This window comes from Staurois parvus, unplaced genomic scaffold (genome assembly GCF_062004578.1).
Source record: "Staurois parvus isolate SC_StPar_1 unplaced genomic scaffold, SC_StPar_1.0 ptg000147l, whole genome shotgun sequence".
Taxonomy (NCBI): domain Eukaryota; kingdom Metazoa; phylum Chordata; class Amphibia; order Anura; family Ranidae; genus Staurois; species Staurois parvus.
Window position 1 is genome coordinate 20,635,710 of NW_028317943.1, and position 27,354 is coordinate 20,663,063.

The 27,354-nt window shown below is 38.5% G+C and overlaps 1 protein-coding gene across 1 annotated transcript in view; it reads right to left on the reverse strand.

Annotated features, from left to right (window-relative positions):
• LGR5 (leucine rich repeat containing G protein-coupled receptor 5) overlaps positions 1 to 27,354 on the reverse strand; it is a 226,149-nt gene that overhangs the window by 44,178 nt on the left and 154,617 nt on the right. Inside the window, exons 5-9 of the mRNA XM_089674104.1 lie at positions 20,222 to 20,437; positions 13,805 to 13,876; positions 7,529 to 7,597; positions 6,639 to 6,710; positions 321 to 392 (exon numbers count right to left, since the gene is read on the reverse strand). Coding sequence (XP_089530230.1) covers positions 321 to 392; positions 6,639 to 6,710; positions 7,529 to 7,597; positions 13,805 to 13,876; positions 20,222 to 20,437 — 501 coding nt within the window. The remainder of the gene's footprint in view (positions 1 to 320; positions 393 to 6,638; positions 6,711 to 7,528; positions 7,598 to 13,804; positions 13,877 to 20,221; positions 20,438 to 27,354) is intronic.

A 27,354-nucleotide genomic window follows, 5' to 3' on the forward strand; every position in this document is an offset into this window, starting at 1 on the left:
TACCCAGTCCATATCAGTATAGATATCCAGCATGATATATTTCCCCATTGAGATCTGATGTCTTTTTAAAGTGTTCCTTTAATTTTTTTTATTGTAGTGTAGTTAATTTCTTTCTTAGCTTGCTTGCCTGATGTTGCTTTTTTTCACCACGCTTTTCTTTCCTCAGACAACAGTAAGCAATCTTTTTTCCATTATACTTGTTATCTATACACGGACATCCTGGTTATGTGGGAGGTGAGCCTTGTCTAGAGAGAGACATTCCTGACAGACGTGTATGTTGCATTTACAGATATTTATTTAATATTGTCCTAAAAACTCACAGAGTTCTGAGCTCAGGCAAGTGCTGAAATGCAGATCTCCCAACATGCTGAATCGGGTTGTCATAGAAATGTCTGTAAAAAACAGAATGAAACATCATTTAAAACACAAAAGTAATCATATCTGTAATTATAGTAATTATCATTTCACTGCAAAACATTAATAGAGTTTAAGTAATAGCAGGTATTTCCATTAGAATCTTCTGTAGATTCTGCCATCTTTCTAAATTTTCATAAATCATTAAAGAGTATCATACAAGTTAGGCATATTTAGTACACTATTGAGGTTATTTACTGAAACTGGAGTGAAAAATCTGGTGCAACTCTGCAGAGAAACCAATCTGCTTCTATGTTTTATTGTCAAAGCCGAATGGAACAAGCTGAAGTTAGTAGCTGATTAGCTACCATGCACAGCTGCACCAGATTCTGAGGGCTTCAGTTTTAGTAAATCTCCACCTATGAGACAACTAACAAAACGAGCTACAGGTGGAACTAAAAAACCAAAAGACCCTGCTATATCACTTAAAGCAACATGGTCATATCAATAAAGTTTATGAAGCAAAAATATACCTGGCAATACTTACCTTCTGTGCTGGCTGCGCTGCTGAACTCTGCTCCATTTGTGACACATGGCCTCCAGAGGTCCACTGGTAAACCTCTGCATTAACAAATGCAGAAGACTCAAATGCACACTTTTGCAAATAAGGGCCATTTTCTTTAAAATTAAGAAAATGAGAACAAAAAATGTTAGGTCTGGTTAGTGATCTGCTGCCCACTGTAGCTGAACGTACCCTGATTAGTCTATTATTGTTCTACGCTAGAAAGGCTATAACTCTGAATTAGAAAAAACATGTTCCTCCATCTATCATGTCATGGAAACGTATAATTAATACTAATTTACCACTTTATAAGGATATTTATATGCACAGAGGATGCCCCAAAAAATATGATAGAGTATGGTCCAAATGTCTGGCTGAACCCACTGCCTCTGACATGCCATAACCTGAGTAATATTGTATTTTCATGCTATTTCTGTATTTCCTACTGGTCTTTGGGACATGACATTGGCTATAATATGCACAGTATGAGACAATTAATATTCACAAATGTATTTCTTAGTTGGTAGTGACGACCATATGGGTGTCTCGTAGCTTCTTTTGATACAGCCTTGTTATATTTTCCTGGATGTAAAATTGACCCTCTCCACCCGTGCGAGGGTAGGACACATGTGAACCAATATTTTATGTTCTTGTGAATGTGTTCTTTGTGTGTTATAAAGTTAAATAAAAGATATTTAAAAAAAATTTTTTAAATCCACAAGGATAAAAATAAACCGCCAGGTCGTCCAATAGTCTATGGCATGTAGTCAGTAGGAGCTAGGATGGGTCAACATATAGACCATTTCTTACAACCACTGGCTCAGAAAACTTATCTTATCTCAGAGACATGAAACATCTTAGTTAAATGTTGGATAATTGTGCATAGATCTGATTTGGTCATTCAGGCAACTGCTGATGTTGCATCACTTCATACTATTATTAAACATCAAGATGCAATAGAATCTGCCAGTTGGGCATTGAGAGAACTAGGTGGCCTAAAATGGGAACAAAGGAAATACCTCCTTGAATATCTTGATTACTATCTTACACACCACTACTTCTGGCATGACCATGAATACTAGCATCAAATAAAAGTTGTAGCAATGGGAGCACAATTTGCACAAAGTTTAGCTAAACTATTTATGGCCCTATGGGAAGAAACAGCAGTATACACTAATCCTCCTGAAGAATTAAAGTTATATTAGCGGTATATTGATGATGTGATCATTATATGGGAAGGTGAAATGGAGAGTTTGGAATGTTAAGGTATTGAAACCATCAATGAACTGCAGCTTCTCAACACCAGCAGCACTCATGCAGCCCCACAGAAGAACACTGCCACCACCATGTTTTACTGTAGGCACCATGCATTTTTTATTTGTACTCCTCACCTTTGCAACACCATACAGTTTTGAAGCCATCAGTTCCAAAAACATTTATCTTGGTCTCATCACTCCAGAGTACAGAGTCCCAGTAGTCTTCTTCTTTTTCAGCATGGGCCCTGGCAAATTCTAGGTGGACTTTTTTGTGCATGGGCTTTAGGAGAGGCTTCTTTCATGGACGACACCCCTGCATGCTATTCCTCTGCAAAAACAATCACCCCAGTTTGGCTTTCTACTTCTTTAGCAAACTGCAGTGAACTTGCATGGCAATTTTCTTCAACCCTTCTCATCAGAAGACATCGAGGTGTTAACTGCCGTGGGCGGCCCGTACATCTCTGTGGGATGGTTGCAGTTCCAATTTTGTTAAATTTTTGTATCACGTTTGCTACAGGATTCTGACTGATAAGTAAAGCTTTGCTGATCTTCTTGAAGCCTTCACCTTTCTTGTGTAAATAAATAATTTTCTTTCTCAGGCCTAATGAAATTTCTCTTCCATGTGGTGCCATTGCTGACAGCATGATATGGGAAGGGGTTTTCTTTAAGTATCGCACTTTTATAATCAACTGTCTGCTGGATACCTGTTTGGTGAATAATAAGACTAACCTGTAGTTGAATTCTTGTTAATTAGGATTTTGTTGTCTAAAATATAGCTTTGCTCCTAAGATTTTCATTGGGGTGTATTCATTTTTTGCAACATGGTCTTGAATGAATTTGTTAAGAAAAACACTTAATTGTGTATGTGCAAATTAAGAAATCTTGTTTGCAATCAATGGCCCGCATTTGTGGGAGTAATTTGTAGTATAGTGTCCCATAGAAAATGTTGATTCTGAAAGGAAAATAAAGGTTTTCTGATAAAGCTGTTGGGGTGTACTCATTTATGCTGAGCACTGTATATATATATTCCTAGTACCTCATATGCATGAGAACGGCAATGTCTGTGGTTAATTAACATAATCACCGGAGAAACATCAGAAAAACCACTATACCCAATTATGATGTGACTAACCATAATTGGCTTTATTCATGTCTGTTTCAGAAAAAAGACATTCACTAGGTGTTAATTGAAAAATGCACATCGTTAGAGGTAATGCCCAGACCTTGCTGTCATTTGATCAATGCCGAATACTTTTTTTTAAGGAATGTTTGTATTACAAAAGGAGATAAACTGTATATTTGGGTGTTCTGACCCTTGGGTTAGATGTTTAATGTTTTGTGCAATTTGGCATGTGAATTTTAATTGTCTTCTTTGATTTACCAGCAATGTGAACTGTTTTATGTCTTGTTCAATTGTCCAATCATTCCAGTGTGAAATGTGGTTTTGGTTACAGGATTATAGAGCCACAATGTGGTAAAGCTTTGTTTTTGTCATTTAATGGTTCTTACTATTTGAAACAACTGTCTCAGTTCTCTTCATTCATAGTTTACGGCTTGTGCATGGTGGGATTATGTCAGGCTGGGACATGTCGATTTTATTTCCTACTTCCATTTTACACTATACTCTAGTTCCATCAATGCAGACACTTCAACTATTTCACATTCTTATGATGAACCCACCTAGGTCCAATTTTTGCAGCAGAGTGTTAGGTAAAATATTTAAGCTGCCCATAGATGGACTGAAATTTGAACAGTTCAGCAGGGGTCTGATCAACTTCTGTTGAATTGGACTGTTGGAAAACTTTTGACCACAGTCACTAAACAAACCAGTGGTAACACAATGCGCCGCCATGAATTGAAATGCTGCAGCGCCCGCAAGGTCCCCCTTCTCAAGAAGGCACATGTACAGGCCCTTCTGAAGTTTGCCTATGAACATCTAAATGATTCAGAGAAGGATTGGAAAAAGTGCTGTGGTCAGATGAGACCAAAATTTAGTTCTTTTGCATTAACTCGACTCATCATGTTTGGAGGAAGAAAAATGCTGACTATGACCCTATGAACACCATCCCTACAGTCAAGCACAGAGGTGGAAACATTATGCTTTGGGGTTGTTTCTCTGCTAAAAGTACAGACCGACTTTGCCATACTGAGGGGCCAATGGACGAGGCCATGTATTGTAAAATCTTGGATGAGAACCTTCTTCCCTCAGCCAGAATACTGAAGATGGGTCATTGATGGGTCTTCCAGCATGACAATGACCCAAAACATACCACCAAGCAACAAAGGAGTGGCTCAAGAAGAAGCACATTAAGGTCATGGAGTGGCCTAGCCAGTCTCCAGACCTTAATGCTATAGAAAATTTAGGGAGGGAGCTGAAACTTAAAGTTGCCAAGTGACAGCCAAGAAAATGTAAGGATTTAGAGAAGATTTGTAAAGAAGAGTGGGCCAAAATCCCACCTGAGATGTGTGCAAACCTGGTAATCAACTACAAGAAAAGTCTTACCTCTTTGCTTGCCAATAAGGGTTTCTCCCCCAGGTACTAAGTCATGTTTTACTTGAGGATCAAATACTTATTTTACTCACTGAACTGCAACTCGATTTATAACATTTGTATAGTTTGTTTTTCTGGATATTTGGTTGATACTCTGTCTCTATCATTTAAAATACATCTATGATAAAAATTATAGACCCTTCATTTCTTTGTAAGTGGGAAAACTTACAAAATCTGCAGTGGATCATATAATTATTTTCCCCACTGTAATTATGTGATTTATAGTCATTACTAGTGGTGGGCTGAACACCCTCGTGTTCTGTTCGTGGTCGAACATTCAAACCTAATGAGTGTTCAACCGCAAACTTCGACCTCAATGCAAGTCTATGAGACTCGAACTTCTAAATTCAAAAGTGGCCATTTTTAAGGCTTATATGCAAGTTATTGGCCATAAAAGGGGTATGGGCACTTGGGTACTGCCATGAGGGCCATGAATCAGTGAAAAAAAATAATTAAAAAAAGTACCGTTTTTAAAGGAGCAGTAGTTTTTCATTGAAGAAAAACAGAGTGGGATCCCTCTCAATCCATACCAGACCCTTTAGGTCTTGTAAGAAGGTTAAGAGGGACCCCAGAGTAAAAATGTTTTTTTTAAAGTGCGTGGGGTTCAACCCAAAAGCCCTTACCAGGCCACCTGCCCTTAGCATGGAGACGGTGTCCCGATGCCAATGGGGACAAGCGCCTCATCCCCACAACCCTGGCTGGCTGGTTGAGGGGGTCTGTAGGCAGGGGGCTCATTAGCATCAGGTTACCCCTTTAAATAGGGGGCACCCTGATGCTGCTCCACCTTTGTGAATGAGTAAGGGGCACCCCTACCTATTCACTAATGGGTTAAATTTAGAAAAAATAAAGATGACAAGCTTTTGAAAAATTCCTTTAATTGAACAAAAAAAAGTTTTTGACAAGTCCTTTAACCATTTGCCGCCTGGCCAATGGCCGTTTGGCGGCTTGAAAGTTGCTTCTCCACTCCGGGTGCAAGCCATTTGGCGTGCTCCCGCACATGCGCCGTTTGCGCTAATGCAGAGCGGCGCAGCGGCTCGATCTGTCACCGGGCGTGTACCTCGGACACGGCCGATGACAGATCCGAGTACCGGCTCCGTTGCAGGTACCATGTGACCTGCTGTGACCAATCACAGCAGGTCACATGACAGTTGTATACAATGGATGGCTTCATTCATGATGAAATGGCCTGGGCAGGAAGGTGTAAAATTGCACGGTATTGAAATGGTTAATAAAAAAAAAAAAAGCCAAAAACATGGTTCCATCATTGTAGTCCATCATCAATCACGGCATCCAGTGCTGTCATGACAACGCTGACTTGCCGAAAAGAAAAAAAACCCAACACCCGCTGACCCATCCGCACCCGCTGAGCACTCACTGCAATCTGACATTTGCCAGCCAGATGTAAATAATTGGGTGGAGCTAGTGGCGATGTAACAGCGAGCTCCACCCAATTTTGCTGTGATTGGCCAAAGCATTGCACTCGAACATTAAGCCCATCCCTACGCATTACTTTACTTGTTATGTGTTAGTAGTATCATAAAACTAAATTTGGAATGCATCTCTCAAAGGCAATGCCAGTACACTTCAAAATTAGGGAAAATTAGAATCAGAAGAATTGTAGATTCATCAATTAATTCTCTTGAGAGCCATGTCAATCAGGAAATCAAGCAATGATTTTTTTATAGATGAGATTTTTTTTATAGATGTAATTTGCAGATCTGCCAATTTTTCAGGCTGATTCCCTCATTACTATTCGCTAGTGTGAGATGCATGTCATTCAATTAATTCTAACAATGAAAATATCAGCAATAAAATAATTATACAATAGTTGGTAGAACACAGATGTTACAAAACACAATGACTTGAAGGATGTATATGCAATATCATTAGAAATATTCAAGAATTGTAAACTTACATAGTGATAAGTGACGGATTGCCAATAAATGCATGTTCTGGGATCGACCTGATATTGTTGCTGTGGAAGCCCCTGAAATAAAGGAAAAATATATATATCTACGAATAAGTATGAAAAAAAAGATAATTAAGATAATTTTCAACTGTACCTGCACGTTTTTTCTAATGGTATTACACATTGACTAAATTTTGCATCCATGTTATATTTGTAGAAATAGCAGACCAGAGACTGCGGACCTTTAGGGAGGGAGGGGGAGCGGGTACCTGAATTTGACAGGTACCCGCTCTCACTTCCGCGGAGTTGTCCTCCCTTTACTGTGGGCACCCGGCTGTGACAGACGGGTGCCCCCTGTGCATGCGCGAGAATCTCTGCACTTTGTGAATTGCCCGGCGTCTTCTGGGACCAGGCATGTGTCCCAGAAGACGCCGGACAATTCACAAAGTGCAGCGCTTCTCGCGCATGCGCAGTGGGCACCCGGCTGTCACAGATGCCAGCGCGGGAAGACTGCACAACGCTGGACCGAGGAACAGGTAAGGTCCTGCAACAGAGAACAGCTGAGCGACTGGCACGGTATTCTGACATGGTGGCGGCGGAAATACCAGGCTGGCCGCATTATATTAGCTCCATAAGACGCACTGACATTTTCCTCCTTTTTTGGGGGGAAAAAAGTGCGCCTTATAGAGTGAAAAATACGGTAGTTTTTTAAAGCTAGCATTTATCAGTGCTAGCCATTTAGACTGCTCTAAATATTGGAAAAAATATTTCCCAGAGAAAATCCATACTTATAAGTATCCATTCAGAAACAAAGCTTTAAATCTCTAAAGTTGCAGTACATTTCCTAAGGTTCACTACTAGCACACGTTCCAGCATTCAGCATTTGCTTCACTTACAGTTCTTTAAGGTTCCTAAGAGTTTTGATAGCAGCAGGAAATTCATCTAGGTTGTTGTAGTTCAGATCTCTAAAGAGAGAAAAGAGCTGATAAATGCCATGTCACATAATCCCAGCAGAGGGTGTTTTAATGCTACCAATCGCTAAGAAAACATAGGAAAATATTGCTCATTGTATGTAAATTCTCAGAAGACAGTACTCAGCATCCTAATCAGTTGCCTGTGGTTTAGTAGGCTTATAATTCCACCCATAAGTTAAATTAGCCATTAAGTCAATTAACATTTCAGGATATTAGACAGTCTCTATTTGTTTAATGCCTAGTACACACGATGAGAAAATCAGATGAATGATAGTCCGGTTTTTTTTGCTTGCATGCTAGTCTCATATCGAAAACGAATAGGTTACTAGAATTACAAAAATTCTTGTAAAACAAAATACAAGTCCTGTGATGATGTTATTTATTGTGTTGTAATGTATTCTTTCGCCTCTTAGCATATGTGGTCTTGGTCACCTGATTTTTTATAGACAAATACTATACTGATTAAATGAAAATCATTCATTCTGTTATCAAATGAGAAAATTTTTTTGTGATTGTCCCTTTGGATAATTTCAAATGAACTGTCGTGATCGGCTCTTGAAAGCTGTGTACTAACGATTAGCTTATCGGACGATCCCTTCGAAAGTGATATTTTTCGTCCGATGTTCTCATTGTGTACTAGGCATTCATAAGAATTTTGTTGAATACGATTATCAGAATTCCTCAACATATTGTGATACTTTTTTTACACTACATGTGGAAATGCAACACAAATAAATGAATAATCCTAGCATGATGTTGTCAATCTTGAATCCCAACAACAGAATAGAAAAAGGTTTTACAAGAATCTTATCTAAACACAGATATAGCAATTTGATTACTATATGCAGCAATACCATTTAGATCCATAAACTGTTGGTGGGACTTGATGAAACACTGGTTAAATAAAGCTGGAAACGAAGTAGCGCTAGCATCGTGCATGTTTGATTTGGGCTTGGCATTACCCAACTGACTGCTAGCTTACTTCTTCATGTTCAGTTGTTTTGCCTTGTAGTACTCAATCAGTGATTCTGTGGTCAAACACATCTTTGGTCAATTGGTAGCAAGACTGATAACTGTCCTGTGATTACTGCCTTATCACCCTTATACCCTGCAGTAAGGACACATTATTCCCATCATATTATTAACAATAGATACTGTATATAGTTATGTGTTTGACACACTTGGTATAGGTAATCAAGAAAGTTAACTTTCTATATCTGATTTATTATCAACTAGATAGGAGCCAAACATTCACAGATGTAGTTGTATTTTCTACTAGATAAGAGATAAATTGATTGATCTACATCCAAAACAGATTATAACATGACACTACTCTCTGCCTGGCTGTTATACTGAAATCTGTTTGATATGTGCTCTCTATGGTATAGTAAATGCAGGCTCCTCTGTATCTGTATGAAAGGTCTAACCCTAGAATCTACAGCCTTCTTTTATCATTGTATTATTTACTAGGAAAAAACTGTGCTTCATCTTTGGATTTAACAACCATGTTATTATAAACATAGTTCTAAATCACTTTAGGAATCTGTCAGAGACTTTTTATGTGCATAATCCTGCTAAAACAAAGTTCTGCCATTGAGGACAAACAGCCAAAAAAACAAAAAAATATGTACTTTGTGTAAGCCTTCATAAGCTTCCTGGTGCCTCTTATGAGCAAATGATGGAAAATGATTTCAGCAGACCTACAATAAGTTCCATTTCAGAGTTCCTCTTTTAAAATAAAGCAGGTACACTGAAAAATTTGACAGCAGGAAGGAAGTATGCCCTGAATGTAAACAGTTACAGGTAAGCTGTCATAATGGACACATGGAGGTTGTAGTAATTACAGCATAACAGCCAGGCAGCTAGCATTTTCAGAAGGAAGGCAACAGTGGTAACCCCTGTATTTCACTATAACAGGTTGACTTTAAACCAGTCCTTGCAGTACAATGAAAGTTCTTTTTATAGTCCACCCCCCCATAAAAATCATGTGCAGTTTCTACATGCAAAAGGTAGCTGCAAATTAAAAAAGTTCTGTTTATACTTACCTGACTCTCCCCCTCCAATCTTCCACATTGCTGGACATGGTATCTGTATAAAATCTAACCTTAAACCAGGTCTTCTTACAATGTTTCCCCCCTCACCCCCCATAAAAAAATCCACTGCAATTTCTAAATGCAAAAGGTAGTTGTAAAGAAAAAAAAAAGATTTATACTTACCTAACTACTACCCCCCCCCCCCATATTCTCCATTGCTGGATGCACTTTTGAATTGAATTTCAACCACGGCACCACCTGCCTGGAGTTTGCATGTTCTCCCTGTGCCTGCATGGGTTTCCTCTGGGTGCACTGGTTTCCTCCCACACTCCAAACACATGCTGATAGCACTGTTCAACAAATTTTTATTTTTTGCCAGTTTTGGAAACAAAAGGATCCATTTCTTAATGAATTTCACATTCTGAGTTCAAATATAACAATGAAATTCGTCAATTGGCTCTAGTTTTTCTGTAAACGGAAAGTTTTCTACTATAGGCGTAATGACTACACAATGCACAATAATTATATAGATAGATGTCTTTCCACAAATATAAAGCAAGTGATATTGACTACATAACAAAGCCTAAATGGCATAATATATTGCATAGGATTACCAAGAAAAATTATAGCCATAAGCGAAGTTGAATCATTTTAATACTTAGGATTCTCACTAGTTTTGTCTTCAGTTTGTGTCGGTGTTGCTTCTCTTGGCTTTTCTCTTGTATTCGAGGAAAGGGCTATCTCTTACAACTGCACGTGACTACACGCTTCAGGTTCTTCCTCACTTGACTCAACCACGAAGGATTCTGGTGCTTTAGGAATTGGTAGCCCCTCTCCATGAGGAACTGGACGTATTGCCGATGGAATATTTGGATAGTGCACAGATAACTTTTTCTTCTTATTTAGCCCTTTTACAATTGGAGGCACCATACAAAAGTAACAATTACTAACATGATCTGTTGGCTCTCTCCAAATCATTGGCACAGCGAAAGGCATAGATGCCTTTTTTCCATTCAACCATTGCTCCAGTGCCGTCCCACAAGAATTGCAGCATATATGTGGTGCCCAGCTCTTGTCCTAGTCTCCTATCTTGCAGCCAAAATACAAGTTGTAGGCTTTCTTAATCATTCCTGTTATCCTCCTTTTTTGTGAGATAAAAGTTATTTCACTGCAGATATAGCAGAAATTATCTGCTTTATTCACACAAGTTCGAGGCATTACTGAGTAGCCTATATAAGCATAAAACGAAATGTAAAGACGCTGTCGAACTACAATCAGCTACAGATACTGCAGCTTTTATGCAGTGAAGTGATGCAATTAAAGGCTAATATTGCATCATCTCAGTATACATGCAATTTTCTATTGGTCACCAGTATCAATTGCGCAATATGCAGCTGAAGTTGCATCATAATTTTGAATGGCTTACGTCATTAGATGGGTGAATATATCATCGAAACTAGAGCCAATCAACATTTTTTAGGGTCATTTTCATTTTCAGCACCCCAAAATTATGTAAGATTAGCTAATTTTATGCCCAAAACTTTTTACCTGTTGAACAGTGTAGGTTACTTGGCTCCCCTCTAAATTGGCTATAGTATGTGTATGTATGAATGTGAGTTAGAGGCCTTAGATTGTACAACAAAAATTGGCAGCGTGTAGAAAGTTAAAACATTCCAATATTTATAAAAACATTTTGCACTTACACTTTTACAATATTAAAATCACTTTTGGTACAGAGATCTTGATAAGTGTTTCCGCATGATGCCACTTTCAGTCTGCGTTTGCCTCCGATCACACCCTACTAGTTACGTCACGTGACTTCATCAGGGATTTGTGGCAGGCAGACTACATGTCCTTAAATACTCTATAGATGTAATTGAATTGTAAAAGTGTAAGTGCAATATATTTTTAAAAATACTGGAATGTTTTAACTTACTACACCAAAAGAGGTGCATTTTCTCCCCACATATGGGTAAGGTGACGACGACAGTATGAGTCCATAAGAGTCTTAAAGGCACCATATCTCGCTTTCATTGGTTCCAAGTAAAAAAGGAGTGGAGCGCCCCTGCTAGTCTGGAGGAGAAGGAGGCAAAAAGAGTTGGTGGAATCTGGATGGAATGTCATATATACACATTACGATATAAATATGGAGGTGAGAGTTCTGTGGGCACAGAGGTGGCACTTTTTGTGTGAAGTTAATAAGGATTATGGTGTTGGATAATCATGCACACTATGTGGACTTTATGACCTGATGCAATCATTGAGTTTATATTTGCACATGTTGGAGTGTTGGCGTGCACTAGAAATTTATATATGTTTGTTTGTTTATGCATGATAATTTAGTTATTTACTTAATAAGGATTTCATAGAAATATTTTTAATATCACTCATATCAATTATCACTTAGTGCTCATGCACACTGCTGTTTTTGGCATTTGACGTTTTTTTCTACAGCCAGTAAACTCCCCAGAATGTTATTCTATGAGTCCATGCACACATAGATTGCAATCAACGTTTCTTGGCATGGATGTTTTTGGCTGGAAAAAAACCCCAGGACTAGTGGGTTTCTAGATGAGTTTTTTAGCTGTAAAATTGCGGCAAACCAGCATTTTTGGACCTTTAAAAAATGCGAAAAAAAGCAAACGCGAAAAAATGTGGCAAAATGCTAATGCAAAGATGCTGAAAAACTCATGTTTTTAACGTGACTTTACAAAGCTAACGTTACCAGTGTTATTGAAGTGCCCAGTGTGCATGGAGCAGTTTGGTAGTGCAGCATCACTTATCATAGTATTACATTTCATTTAATGAGGGAACACATTTGGATGCTAGCAGCAGCAATAGACATTTAAAGAGATGCAAATCCAGTTCACCTGCAGTTCATGTCACATTAACTGAATAGCACAATCACTTAGTTTAAGGTAATGCAGGGGTATTCACCATTTAATTTAGTTTACTGTAATAAGATCATCAAGGGTTCTACAGATTTTAATTTCCTTCTATGATCTATTAATGTCATTGACAGAAACAGTTTAGTTAGTTTTCAATAGCTTAGGTAAGGGTTAAAACCACTGTAAGTATTAGTTTAATATATTTTTCCCCCATATGGTAATAACCAGTCCTTAGATATGGTGGTAGCATTAGTTTTCAGTTTTCTATTATTTTCACCAGGTGCTACTGAAGTAACTCACTTTCTGTCCTAGGGTGACAATGCTCACTCACCATACTATATCTATGGAGAAGCAATGTTGTCATCTAGCTCAAGACTACACATCGCCTTCCAATCTCATCATAGCATTGAAAGGGGGGGAGGTCTATAGTCCTTAGGCAATCCATACTGGGGATCATTTAATTTTCTTTCCTGCAACCATGGATTGCAGGAAAGAAAATCACTTTATTCTGCCATCAACACAGTAAGTGTTGATAGGGGAATCTCTCCCATAGTGCTCTTGTGTTCTGCCTGCAGGGAAAATACCCAGCCAGCAGAACACAATGATTACTGCTTGAGGCTATAGCTGCCAGCCGTAATCACATGTACAAAATCCAACAGGCTGGTTGTACCCGAGTAGATTAATGGATCAACTTGGGTACAATCAGCCTGCCAATAGATGGATGAAATCTCGGCCAGTCCCTGCTGAACCGGTTGAAGTTTGATCCACCTATTGCCGGCTTAAGAGATCACTAGGAACTTTGTTACTGATAAGAGAGTAGCACAAGCAGAGAGCATAGGAAGTTATCAACTGTCAAGATATAACAAAATGGCTTTTGACTAATAACCCAAAAGGGACCAAATAGGAGTAGTTATCTGTTTAGTGTTTATATAGACTTTAACATACGTTTTCCTTCCTACATCTCAAAGGTCAGATAAGCAGAATTACAAACAAAAAAGGCACAAGTGTAAATCACTGTAAGTGGCGAGTTGGCACAAGCTTTTTCAAAGGTCTTCCTATGCATTAATCATGGTTCAAATAGATCTAGAGAGCATTTTTCAGAGCTTTTCTTTCTACATACAGGATCTGTTTTATACAGTCATCATAAGAACAATTGCACTAACCGCTTGGCAATTAGGCAAGCCAAAAAGCATGTTTGGCTTTTCAACTATTTTTATTCTTTTTAGAATATCAATGAAAACAGTGAAAAGACTGAAACAAATAAGAGGTCAACTCACAAAGTCTCCAGACTGTGGAGCCCATCAAAGCATTTCTTTCCCAGGGAGTAGATCCTATTGTTATGGAGATGTCTGCAGGGGAACATTAAAAGCACAGTCAGGACAGCACGCTGCGCACAGTGAACCTAGGCAAACTTCCTCAATGAGCGCTTCTAAAGAAACGTGTTTTTAAGCATGCACTTATTGTATACAAGTCAAGCAGTGCCAAAGAATTTATTGGAGGGCATGCTCCCAAGGCTTTCACTTTCTTCCTTCAAAAAAGATTGGCAGCTGTTATAGGGGCCCGAAACGAGTACTGAAGATGTGCTGTATTATTTGTACTCTGTTCTGCATCACTGTTCCCGGGACCTCCATACACTGCTAGTTTATGAGGGGCATGCATATTAATATACTGAGCACAAACTAAAAAAAATAAGCCATTGTGCAGTACAAGGGATCAGTCATGCCTCAAAACAATTTAGAAACAAACGGTTCTAAAGACTGCCTTACTCATAGCAACCAAACATATAATTTTATGGTTCAAGAGAACCTGTCACCAACTTAAAAAATGCAGGTAAAAGCACAGGCAAATCAAGTATGTTATTGCTTGCTTGAAGCATTTTTCCATTTCATAAACAATTTTTTATTCACTTGCATTGTGCTTTTGAAACTTGATAACAAATCGGGCTACTTCAGGATGAGTCAAATTCCTGGCACAGTCACAGTACTTCTCCCTATACTTTGGGGGTGATTCATTACTCTCTGTGCTGGCCCAGCTCCTCCACCCCTCCCTTCCCCTCATTACATAATCTTTTATTGAAGTATCACTTGAGTGACAGCACTAAGTCAGCTGAGGCTATTGACATCACATCCAATGAAAGAGAAAAAAAACAGCACCCCTAAGTGTAGCCTTTTAACTTTTTTTATTGGTGAATAAAGTAGGCAACTCACATGGCATAGTAGAATACTAGGCTCATCATGAAAGTATCAGTGAAGGGGCTGCCATTCCACGAGGGGTGAACGTTGGCGTAACCTGGGGGTGCAGTTGACAAGAAACGAGGAAGTTGGCTGGCACCTCTGCCGTTCTGAGATGGTAGCTGGAGTGTGACCCTGGGACGCGACATCTGGCATGATAATCTCACCGAAAATGTGTGACACATTTCCAAACATGTGCAATGTCCGTAATGGACAAGCTGCTCCTTTCTCAAGCATCTTTGGTGACACCATCACGTCAGATGTTGTTTCCCAGGGCTGCATTTCAGCTACCATCTTGGAATGGCAGAGGTGCCGGCTAGCTTCCTCGTTCCTTGTCAACTGCACTCTCGGGTCACTCCATCTTTTGTGGAATGCCAGTCCCTTCACTGATAGTTTCATGATGAGCCTATTTTTCTACTATGCCATGTGAGTTGCCTACTTTATTCACCATTACAATTGTTAAACGTTTACACTTAAAGGCACTGTTTTTTTCACAGCCAGCTTCTGCTCTTATACACAGCCTGCCGTCAGTGAATGGAACTTTCCATGACCAGCATCCTACTGGACTTAATCTACACATTCCTTATATCTATTTATATGGACTTTGGACTGTTTGACTTTTATATCAGTGCCCTATGTGCCTAATTTTATCCTCTACTTGACATCACATCCAAGGTGGCAGAACCCAGCCGAAGTCGCAGGGTTTTTGGATTATTTTATACAAGAGAGGCTTTTTACAGGTATATACCATGCATTAAATATGATGCACATATAATCTTAAGGCACATTGCTGTTGAAATGAGTGATCTGGTGACAGGGTCTCTTTAAGAAATAGAGACTCTCTTTGAACCCTATGAGAAAGAGTTATTCTTTCAGAAACTTTCCTACACGAGTTCTCCTTGGATAATACTGACAGGTGCTTTTTCAATATGTGTAAATGGTGACAGGAAAATATGTTAGAGACATTACCTTTTCAATGTTAGCTGTCTTCAAATTTAAATTTAACCATAAACCCATAAAACTACGTCCGTCTTAAAAATTCCATGCATATTACTAGCAACTTATTAAATTTGAGAGTAAAAAAAAAATCCTCAATAAGTCAGGGACATATAGAAGAAACTTTGTAAGTGAATGTTAATAAGCGACCTGGTCTTATGTGTCTCTTGAGACTTCCTGCAACAAGAAAAACAATGTAACGTCTGCCTGCGGCACATTTTACTTGAGCAAATATTTCCGCCAGAGAGGGATGGAAATTCCTGCTGCCACACAATTTCCTGAGGTTTGTATTAAAAATACAAAAAGTGAAAACGTACATGTTCCAAACCGGATGGATTCAGTGCCTTATAAAAGTTAGTACGTGATGAAGAATTTGAAAAAAGGAAAATAAATCTGGTTGAATACAACATATGTATTGTTAGTAAGTGTCATTTTAAGTGCACCTGTTGCAAACTGGCAGACATTTTGTAACCCAATAATTATGATCAGGCAGCTAATTTCTTTCTCTAATATTAGTGACATCCATAAGAATTTTAACATATAAACAGTCTAAAACAAACCAATAGCATATTTAATAAAGCAACAAGCAATGTACAAACTGCAATAGCCTACTCAGAAATAATCTTCGTTGTTCTGACAGCTTCATGCTTGTGAAAGGTAAAATATGTTTGGTTGATGTTGTTTCCTACATTTCACTCATCGTCACGTTTTTCCATATTGCTGGAAAGTGTTCTAATGTGTTTCCTTCTAATGCTCTATGGTAAATAAATACATTTTCTTGTTGGAGTGAAGGCTTATTTACAAGTGTTCCTCATAAGGTCACTCCAATTTGTTTTAAGCTGTACGGTCGCAAGTTTTTGATATATTATATTGCAATGCTCCTTTAAATATTATAATATCAATCTAGGCAGACAGAAATAATGAAAGATAGATTACAGGTTTAAAAACAGATTTAACCACTTCGACTCTCACAGCTGAATACTCCCTATGGGCCAGATCAATTTCTACATTTATGGACAATTTCATTCTGCTGACACCCAAAGCCTCTGAGCAGCAGTAAATCTTTAGGCTGTTAGCAGATCGGCCTTTAGTGGCTCTGATTTTCTGTACTGTGCCTAAATATAGAGAGCAACTGAGCATGTGCAGAGCAGGGTGAGACAGTATATTATTGGATTTTAAGCAGTATAGGCGCTTATTTTTAATGTTTTACATAGCTATACCTGCAAAAGTTGCCAGTTTGAAGTGATCTACCAGATCTTAATTTGTCTGACTAAAGTTCCACATTAACCCCTTCATCTTGGAGGGTAAAATAAATTATAATGCCTGGATGCAGTTTTGCAACGTTGACATGTGTTAGTAAAACTGTACATATTGCAACTACTTTGTTTATCTAGGTAAATTATACCTTGTTTTTTTTTCAGGATAAATTGGGCCTTCATTTGGTAGTAAATGTTAATGGATATCTACTGACATTTTTATTGTCCAAAAAAATCTTGTTCAAAATTGTAAACAAAATAATTTTCTTAAAATTTCTTATCTTTTTTTTTTTGTTTTTACTACCATTACCCACCACTAAAGAAATACCCAAAAATAAACTCCACCTGTGTATATTATTTGTGTTTGTACCTGTAGTAACACCAATAAATCATAGTGCACATTTTTTTTATCCTACTCAAAACACACTACCATTAAATAAATAATTTTTTTTAAACCTGCCTAAAATATACTGACCCTGGCACTGAGCCTCTTACCAACCTAGACAAAGCTCTGATCTAACTATTTCATCTTTATTTTATTATTTTTTTTTTTCCATACACAGACATTTTTTTTATATTGTTCTCATCTGACTAGAAGAAAAAGATACAATATTCTGATCATTAGTAAAAGTCAGAAATAGCTCAGTCTCTATTGTTTGTATCCATACTAGTCCAAGAAACCATAATTCACTTTTTTATGCTACCCAAAACACACTACCATTAAATAAAAACTTTTATTTAATCCTACCTAAAATCTTAAAATATACTGACCTTGATCATATATCACTAACTTAGATCAAGCCATAAGCTATTTTAGCTATATTATTATTTTTTATATACACATACATTTTTTACATTCTTCTCTTCTTACTAGATAAAAATATACAATTATTTTCTTCATTCAGAAGGGAGAGTGCAGGGACGGGTTTTGCAGAATAATCACTGTAATAGTCCATCACAGGCTATCACAGCGATTAAGTGATTGAGAGCTGGTCCTCCAAGCTTTTGATCATTAGAACAAGTCAGTGATATCTCAGTCTCTGTGTCAGAAGCTCCCCTTCTGTGATGCGTATATAGCATATGTGAAGGCTGCGTTAATAGGTTAAGATAACACAGTAAAAAAATATAGAATTTTTTTCAGACACACAAGGCTTTCATTTGGTAGTGTTCTCTAGCATAATTGAATTAATATCTTTGTGCAACTCAAAAATAAAAAAGTAACAAAACTAACAGAATGCACTTTTTTTTTTACTTTGATCAGTGTCAGTTTAAAAAAATGACTGTAAATCAAAAGTATAATTTGATTACAGAGTTTGTCCTGTTTAAAATAATTCTTAACCCCTTGGCGCCGGTGCCCTCCGGCCCTTTAAAGGGTTTGTGAAATCGGGGGGTGGGGCAGGGTTTAAGGTCATGTGACTGCCGTAGCGATTGGGACTTTTCTGTTAGGTGCTGGTAAATATGCTGGCAGTGAGCAGGGAACGCGGTCTCACACATCTTCTGTTTACAATGGGCACACAAATATACGGCCCCTCGGCGCCAAGGCCCAGCCGCCAAGAAGCCACATATTTGCGTGTGCTCGGTGCCAAGAGGTTAAATTATGGTTCTGCTATGAAGCATTGCAATTTTTTTTTCCCAAGAAATGAAGTAATGGCTATTCTAGGCAACACTAGAAGATTAATGAACAAAGGGAATAAAAAGTTTAATGATTAAAATATAGAAATAAACAAAAGATATCTGCATGAAAATAATTGTTAAGGGGAGAAGGTGAAGGAGGAGTTAATTATGGCTGATTGGAGTATATTACTGGTTAATAAAGGATTAAACAGGAAACATTTTTATTGAAATTATTACATTGTCAGGTTGCTTTAACTGACATCATATGCAGATAAAAACTCATAATTTTTGATTTTCAGATGAATGTAACAAAGTAAATGTACTTCAAAAACCCTATGCATTTCAAATAAGTCTTTTTGGATGTGTATGGAACAAATAGTGTCTACAACTTGTTAAAGATAAACTCCCAGCAGATATAAAATACAAAAAGTAATGCAGCTCTGTAATTGTTTAAGTACCTCAATTTGACTTGGTCTCAGAGTCCTGCAGTCCCTGAATAGTTTGAGCTGGAGTGTGAGAGGAAGAAGCAGTACAAGGATCCAATCAGATTATGTATGAACAAGAAGCATGCTGGTAGGAAGAGAAAGCAGAGTAATGGAGCGATGAGCCTATCACTATGCTGCCTCTCTTGTCACTGTCCAGGGTCCATGACAGTTTGGGCTCAAAGGAGGTGGGTTGAATGATATTGGACATCAGACAGAACTGTGGGGAAAATCTCTGGATTGAAGCTGAATATTGCAGTAAAATGTGTTATTGTTATTTTATCTTTTAATGGGCTAATCATTTTTTTTTCTTGTTATTTTAGGTTAACGTGCTACTTTAAGTTTAAAATAGTAGGAGTCTATCAAGTATTCTGAAATTATCTGAAGAAAAGGTAACTGATTATTATTATAAAAAAAAAAACAACCTTATCCTGGCATATGCCTGCTATAGGTTCTAACCCTTCCTCACTATTTCCAAAACTATAAAAAAAGTCATATAGTCAGCCAGTATGCATATTCCTTCAACAACATGATGGATGTTAGAAAGTGAAACTTCATTTGAACTTTTTTTTTATAGTTTTGGAAATAGTGAGGAATTGTTAGAACCTATAGCAGGCTTTTATTGCTCTTGTGTTTCCTCACCTGTTCTGGTGACAAGCTTGTCACTTGGCAGGAAGTGAGGAGAAACCTCCTCAATAAACGTCAGAATTCCTTAGCCTTTCACACTATTTACAAAACTAAGTAGAAAAAAAAAACTTTGAGTAGAGTTCTATTGGAATTCCTTCTTGAAGAAACATTGCTATTAAGTAATAATGTATTATTAAAAATAAACACTCCCCAAAATAATAAATATAAATCTGAATATTTGGCTATATTTTACTTAAACTGGTGGTTTGAAAGGCATTTCATATGCAATATTTATTCTTTGGTGACTTGCTGGTGTTGTAACATACTGCTTTTGCTCTAGACATCTGATGAGTGATTTGGTGGTAATCCTTTAGTCATCTTAAAGATCAGACAGCAATATTATATATTGTTTTCTACAAATTCTTCAGAGCATTATGTTTCAGTAATTATTTCTGATCTGAAATGCAAATATGTTAAAGTAAACTCACAGGACTACAAGGCTTGACAGGTTTTTGAACGCATGGTCTGGTATGTGGTGAATCTTGTTTAACGCCAAGGTCATGGCCTGCAAGGCTGACAGACTTTCCAGCGCCCTCACTGGAATCTCAGTTAGGGCATTGTCATCCAGCCACAAGTGTCGGAGAGAAAGAAGACCATTAAAACTGTTGGGTGGCACATAATTGATGTGGTTTGCATCCAGGCGCCTAGAGAAAGAACAAAGTATGCCAAATGTCATTAAAAGATCAGAACAACATACTCATTGGCTGACATAAATGTAAACAAAGCAATGGATCCCCTGTGGCTTTAAATAAATTGATAAATACTGTTTTCCTTGGATCATGATAGACCAATGAGGTGTTAAAAGAGAACCAAATCTGAAACTACAGTAACAAATATATACAAGAATGACATTATACATTTGTCAATTTTGTGCGTACAAGCACTATCTATAGCAACTCCAAAATCCTGTCATTGACACTATCTTCTCTGTGTGATATCGGATGCAGCTAATCATTAAAAATAATGGGACTGGATAAACAAAAATTGACACTACTATACAGTGTTCTGGCTTCTGAAACCTTTAGTTGTAAAGCTGTAGATGTAAACAGTCACACATGGCAGAATGATTATTTACTCATGAAATGTGTGCTTGTATGGAGTGATCTGTATCAATCAGTGCCCACTATATGTCTCTGTCATGAAAGAACAACAATGTCGACATTTGACCTGAACTCCAGCAAAGACCTTTTCAATGGAAGAAGCTAATTAGTTGAGACATTATTTTCCAAAGACGACCAACGACCATGATTCTAAGCTTGCCTCACTCTGAAATTTTTTTCCATAGAAAAACAAACAAAACAGGAAAAACACACAGCAAATGTATGATAGCATGGTGATTCATTCATGACATATACGCACAGGTGCTGGATGCAGGAGAGGATCCAGCAAGTGTGCTTTTGGCTCTCCAACATGGCCCACTATCAGATTTTGTCATACCAGGGGGTCTTTTGAGAAGATCAATTAATATGAAAAAGATTACAGCTTCAAACATGGGCAGATGCTTAACTGCCTTTTTGTTTAGATGCGCTGAAGTGCAGCCTAAAGCAAAGATAAGTTTGCACTTTATCCATGTTTATAAACAGGTGTTTTTATTTGTTGGGATTCATTAAAATGCAATGTTCATGAAAAGTCTTACTTTTGTCTGCCAAACAAATGCACAAAGCATGTCTACTGTTTTATGTGGTCTAGCTTGAGCAAAAAAGAAAGAACCGATCATTTTCTTGCATAAAATAAAATAAAAAAAATCTCTGTCTTCAATATTCACCCTATTTCTGGCACTATACCCCACAGACTCACCCATTTACCAACCTTAGCCTGTTAAAGGACACTCGGCGTCATTCAACCCACTTGTTGTGAGCCCAGGGTGTCAAGGGCCTGTCCCTACCCTTGAATCACTGGAGAATGTTGCAAAAGCAGCAACATGTCATAATATCAAGAGGGGGGAAAGATGTTAGTTGTGCTTTAAAAAAACAGTTCCAGGGAGTATATAAACATATTCAAACATATAATATTACTATGGAATAAACAGAGCAATGGAGGTAAAGTCTGTTAAATGTTCTGCAGAATAAGCATACACAGCTCCATAGAGGTCAGTAGAAGAGGAGTTTGGAATGTACATACTTAGATCTGCGGTTAAACTTCCTCTCTCTAATACCTACATCACATTGAAACGTCATGGCAGGCTTGAATCTGATTGATGGCTTCTTAGTTCTGACATTTTTTTTACATCAGGATTTCTGTATGAGATAGGCAATAGTGAGCCTGGAATGAGGAGTTCTAACATCACCAAAAAGTAAATTCCAGATTACAGACAGTGCTGAAACAAGGTCCTTTAGCGCCCAAGGTGAAAAGGCCAAGGTGTGCCTGTATGAGCTGTGAATCCCTTTAGCAGCATTGTTGCTTGACCTCCCCTCTGTTTCCCAAGCACCCAAAGTGGCTGCCTATTAAAAAAACATTCCTCATGTTAATGTAGAAAAGAAACCATTATATCAAAGCAGCTAAGACTATAAAGGAAATATTTTTTTTGCATCTTTTGGTCAGCCTAATAAGGCTTGCCAGGGGTATTTTGTGAGGTTGGTCTGAGTCAAGCAGTATATAAAGTAATGGGCACAGATCAAGAATCTCTTAACTCTCTGGCATATCCACCATATATGCACTTCTGTGCCCTCCTGTCCGCATCCCCTGAAGCACATAGGGGAGGAACCTGGGACAAAAGAAGCTATTTTTGTAGGTACCATATACCTCCTTAAAAGCACTTTGTAATTGGCTTCAATGACTGAAGTGTTGATAAAGGACTTAGAAGCTAAAAGGACAAATGTATTCTAGCTTTTTGTCCAGATCCCACTCCCACTTTACCATATAAGGTAATTTATCTGGTCTTCAGGTAAGAATAGAGTATATTGCAGAAATGCGGCCTGGAATCTTGTTGATACTTTTGCATAGATGTTCCACTGATGTAATAGTAGTCATATCTGAGTGAAGCATTAGGCTGGGTACACAGGGTCCAAATATTGGTCAGTTCAACATAAACTGGCCAACATTTGGTCAATGTGTACAGCTGTCTAACAACCGGTTTTTGTCCAATTGACATACTGGAAAATTAGTAACCGATAAGCGCTCCTGTCACAACACAAAAGCACAGAGGGGAGATCACCACACTAACATTTTATGTGTTAGTACAGTGATCTGCCAGTTTTTTGTTTCAGCCCGCTGGGTTGGATGAGAAAAAAGGTTTTCATTTGTACCAGGCCTTTGGGTCTGAAGGAAATGTTTTATTTGCATCTTGTAAAGTTTCTTCAACAAGATGGCTTGGCCATTACAAAAATCTGAATACCTTATTTGTTTACAATTGAAAATTGTTGGGGGTAGGACCCAGGTAAAGGCACGGTTGTTTAATCCATGGGGGTCAAGGAACCATGTGGAGATTTAAAGTTACATGCACTGCTAAGTCGGACCCAGAGGCCAAAAGAGAATGGCAGAGAGAGGCATAAGACTGTTGGTCTAACCTTGCTTGGTATCCACATAAGATATGCTCTTTCCCAGGGTGCAGGAAGACAGTTCTATTGGCATTCATACAGAAATGGTTTGCATCAAATGGATTTAAATAAGATGGGAAAGTTTCCATTTTTTATTGTTATGGTGGGTGATGGCCATTTCAGCACCTGAAATGGTCATGGTTGTCTGGCTTTAGCACCTTTTGCTGTTATGCTTTTAAGGTTACCTGATTGCAAGACAATCCCTAATAAATGAAAGTATATAGTCAAAATATTTTTTCAATTTTGGATATAGTAGGAAGAGGCTGAACCCAAATCAGGATATTTTTTGCTGTCTGTGTTCACTGATGAAACAGGAAGGGAGATTAAATCTCCCCAAAGGTAGAAGAAATCCCATCTTAAGCAGACATTTGCCCCCCTTGGAAGATTTCTCCTTACCTCTTCCACTCATGACAATATTGGATTTTCTCTTACTTTCTTTCTCGGTGACAATGGTCACCAGGACAAAGGGTGAATCTCCCTAGCACGGACACAGTCAGCAATAATAACTTGGTAAAGCGTCTAACCCTTCACTTTATTCAAAACTTAAAAAAAAACACTGACGATGGGCTGCAAAGTGGTTATAGGATTTTGGGAAGGTATTTCTGGTCACTGATTCTTGCAGACCAAGGAACAGCTGTTATAGCTGTAACCTATGCTCCTAAACCACCAGCTTTGAGTATTTGTTTCAGTAACCACTATATGTCCTGGTAACAAATACCAGCAAATTTACCTAATATAAAGGATTAAAACCTGCTGAACATTGCATATACATAATTTATAGGTCTAGAAAATATAACATAAATAGGGCATTTATTCAATACATACACAATGAAAATTCATGGATGCTTAAAAGGAGAACTGTAAAAGGACTGAATCAGCAACTAATTGTTTCAATCCTGTAGTCTAAGCACTCATGAAATGCAGAAAACACAGCTGGTAACAGAGCTCCTGCAACACCCACTCAATGGGAAGCTCACAAGGCCTCTGTAGCAGTTGAAATATAGGTGTCAAAAATCTGACAAGTGTTTGCTGTTAAAATGCAGATTATAAATCCAAACAAGTCAATGTTCTGTCAACATAATGGTCAAGGACAAGCCGATATGTTTAAATGTTTCCATCAGATGTACCCCAAGGCAGGAATGTCTGTCTGTTATACCACTACATGAAGCATTGTGAGATTTTCATTTTCTGTTTTAAAGTGATTCTAAAGTCTCCTTTTTTCTTTTAATAATAAACATGTTATATTTACCTGCTCTGCGCAGTGGTTTTGCAGCCCCGATCCTCCTCTTCTGGGGTCCCCTGCTGGCACTCCTGGCTTGCTATGGGGGCTCTTATGCAAGCTTGATGCAAGCTGCGTTCTGCGTGTCCATTGACACACAGAGTGTGCCTCGACCCCGCCCCCAATCACTCTCCTCTCACAAGCAGTGATTGATAGCAGAAGGAGCCAATGGCACCTGCTGCTGCCTCCATGGCCTGTGAGGAGGCATGAGCTGAGAGAGCAGCTGCTATCATGCACCGCACTGGATTGAGGTCGGGCTCATACCTGAATCAGGCAAGGCATCTGGCTCTGCCACTGGTAGGCACTCCAGTGAGGAAGCGTGCCTGTCTACGGAGGCCGAGTCTAGTTGTCCTACTAGTTTCTGGGCATAATAAATCATATCCCAGGGCGCCTCTTTCTGTTGTGCGTTCGGAGGCTTAGGCGCTTTACTCATGGCATCCTTGGATTTGTCAAGGCCGCGTGATGCACACTGAGGCAGTGGCGGACAGGTGCTATCTTGGTGTTCAGAGGTATCTGCTCCTTCTCGGCCCTTTCTGGTCATCATGGAGGCGGAAATATTGGTGGCGAATGATACCGGGAGAATCCTGAGACCGAGAGGATTCTAATAGTGCCCTTACAGATACCGAGTGAGACATGTCCGCTCACATGTCGATCTTGGCCACGCCCCCTTAACTGACTCTGAACGTGGCATGGTTGTCGGTGCCCGATGGGCTGGTCTGAGTATTTCAAAAACTACTGGTCTACAGGGATTTTCATGCACAACCATCTCTAGGTTTTACAGAGAATGGTCAGATTGGTTTGAGATGATAGAAAGGCAACAGTAACTCATGTCAATATGTCTGAGTTTCCAACACCTTGTTGAATCTATGCCATGAAGAATAAAGGCAGTTATAATAGCCAAAGAGGGTCCAACCTGGTACTAGCAAGGTGTACCTAACAAAGTGGCCAAGTAGTGTACATCTGTACATACAATCATAGAAGGATATTTGTTTTTAATGCACCATAATTCTCATGGATTTACAGTCGGCATATAAAAGAATCAACCCCATTTTTTAAAAAAAAATCACATTTTGTTGCTTTGCAGCCTAAAATGAAGACATACACGTTTTTGTTTTATCCAGCTATATGTACTAACATCCAAATGAAAGGTATAACCAACATGTCAGAATTTTTTTTTTAAAAATCAAAAACGGTTACCACCTTTTGCTTTCATTACAGTCTTCAGGGCTATATCTCTATTAGCTTTGCACATTTAGACTTTGCAATATTTGCCCACTCTTCTACAGAACTGCTCAAGTTCAGTTAAATTTGATGGTGACTGCTTGTGGACTGCAATCTTCAAGTCATTACACAGATTTTCAATGGGGTTTAAGTCTGGGCTCTGACTAGGCCATGCAAGGACATTCACCTTTTTCTCCTTCAACCTCTGTGTGCTCATTTTTGCTGCATGCTTTAGGTCATTGTCATGTTGGAAAGTACACGTTCTTTCCATTGACAACTTTCTGGCAGAAGGCAGCAGATTTTCCTCAAGAATTTGACAATATTTTGCCCTATCCATTTTTCCTTTTATCCTGACACGTGCTCTAGCCCCTGTTGCAGATAAACACCCACACAACAGGATATTACTACCTCCATGCTTTACTATAGGAATGGTGTTATTTGAATGGTAAGCTGTACTGGATTTGTTGTATTTCTACATCATTTTGTTCCTGCAACCACCTACATAAGCTTGCACTGACACCAACATGTCTAGGTGAATTGTCAACACTGTAGGCCATGGGACAGCAATGCTAATTAAGTGAATGCCTGAAGTATATGTTAAAAGAATGAAATAATTGGATTCTTTGTTAGGTCTTTATTGCTGTTTTTGTCTCATCTCAAACTGAGGACAGTTTGAGATGTGTACAGACTTTAGTCAAGAATATAGAGCACACAGCAATACTGCAGAGCAGTGCTGCACTTTTTTTTACTTCTGTTTATTGAAGTATAAAAATAAGTACATTACAAAAAAGGGACTTTTGGGAACTCCCAGGCCCGAGAAATACAATTGCAAACAGTGTACTAAGATGGGTATCTAGTACTAGTGCAGAAGCACAACAACTTCTCACTCATGGTAATCATGTAAAAAAAGAGTGTTACGGGCATATTACAAAAGATCCCTGCAGAGTGGGTGAATACCCAGTATAATGCATGGCTCATCCAGATCAAACTATAATGACAATCCGGTCAGTACCTAGAAAAGGCTGAACAGGTCAACAGGGTCATACACATTAAAAGCAACAAACATAGGGAGAATTACTGTCCCAACATAAGAGTCTGCAGTTTCACCAGAATTAACCCAGAGGTCCCACACTTGGTTAAATTTCTTCGAACAACCCTGAGACAGACACATATTTTTGTATAAAGGGATCACCGAATTATCCAGAAATCTCCAAAAATCTACAGGTGGTGCCACAGGTGACTTTCATTTCAGAATATTTGCCTTCCTTTCATAGAGCAAGAGAAGGCCCAATAAGGTTCTGGTTGCTCTTGCATGGGCCAGATATTCTACAAGACTCAATAGGCACAATTTAGGTTGGTGGTAAAGCCAGCCACAGACAGAGTGATTTTTTTTCCTACAACCACGATTACGAAAGATAATCACTTGATTTCCCCATCAACACAGTCAGAGTTGATGGGGGAATCCCATGGACTTTTTGCCAAACTGACATAAGGAACCAATTTCCCCTGTTGGCATTTTAATACA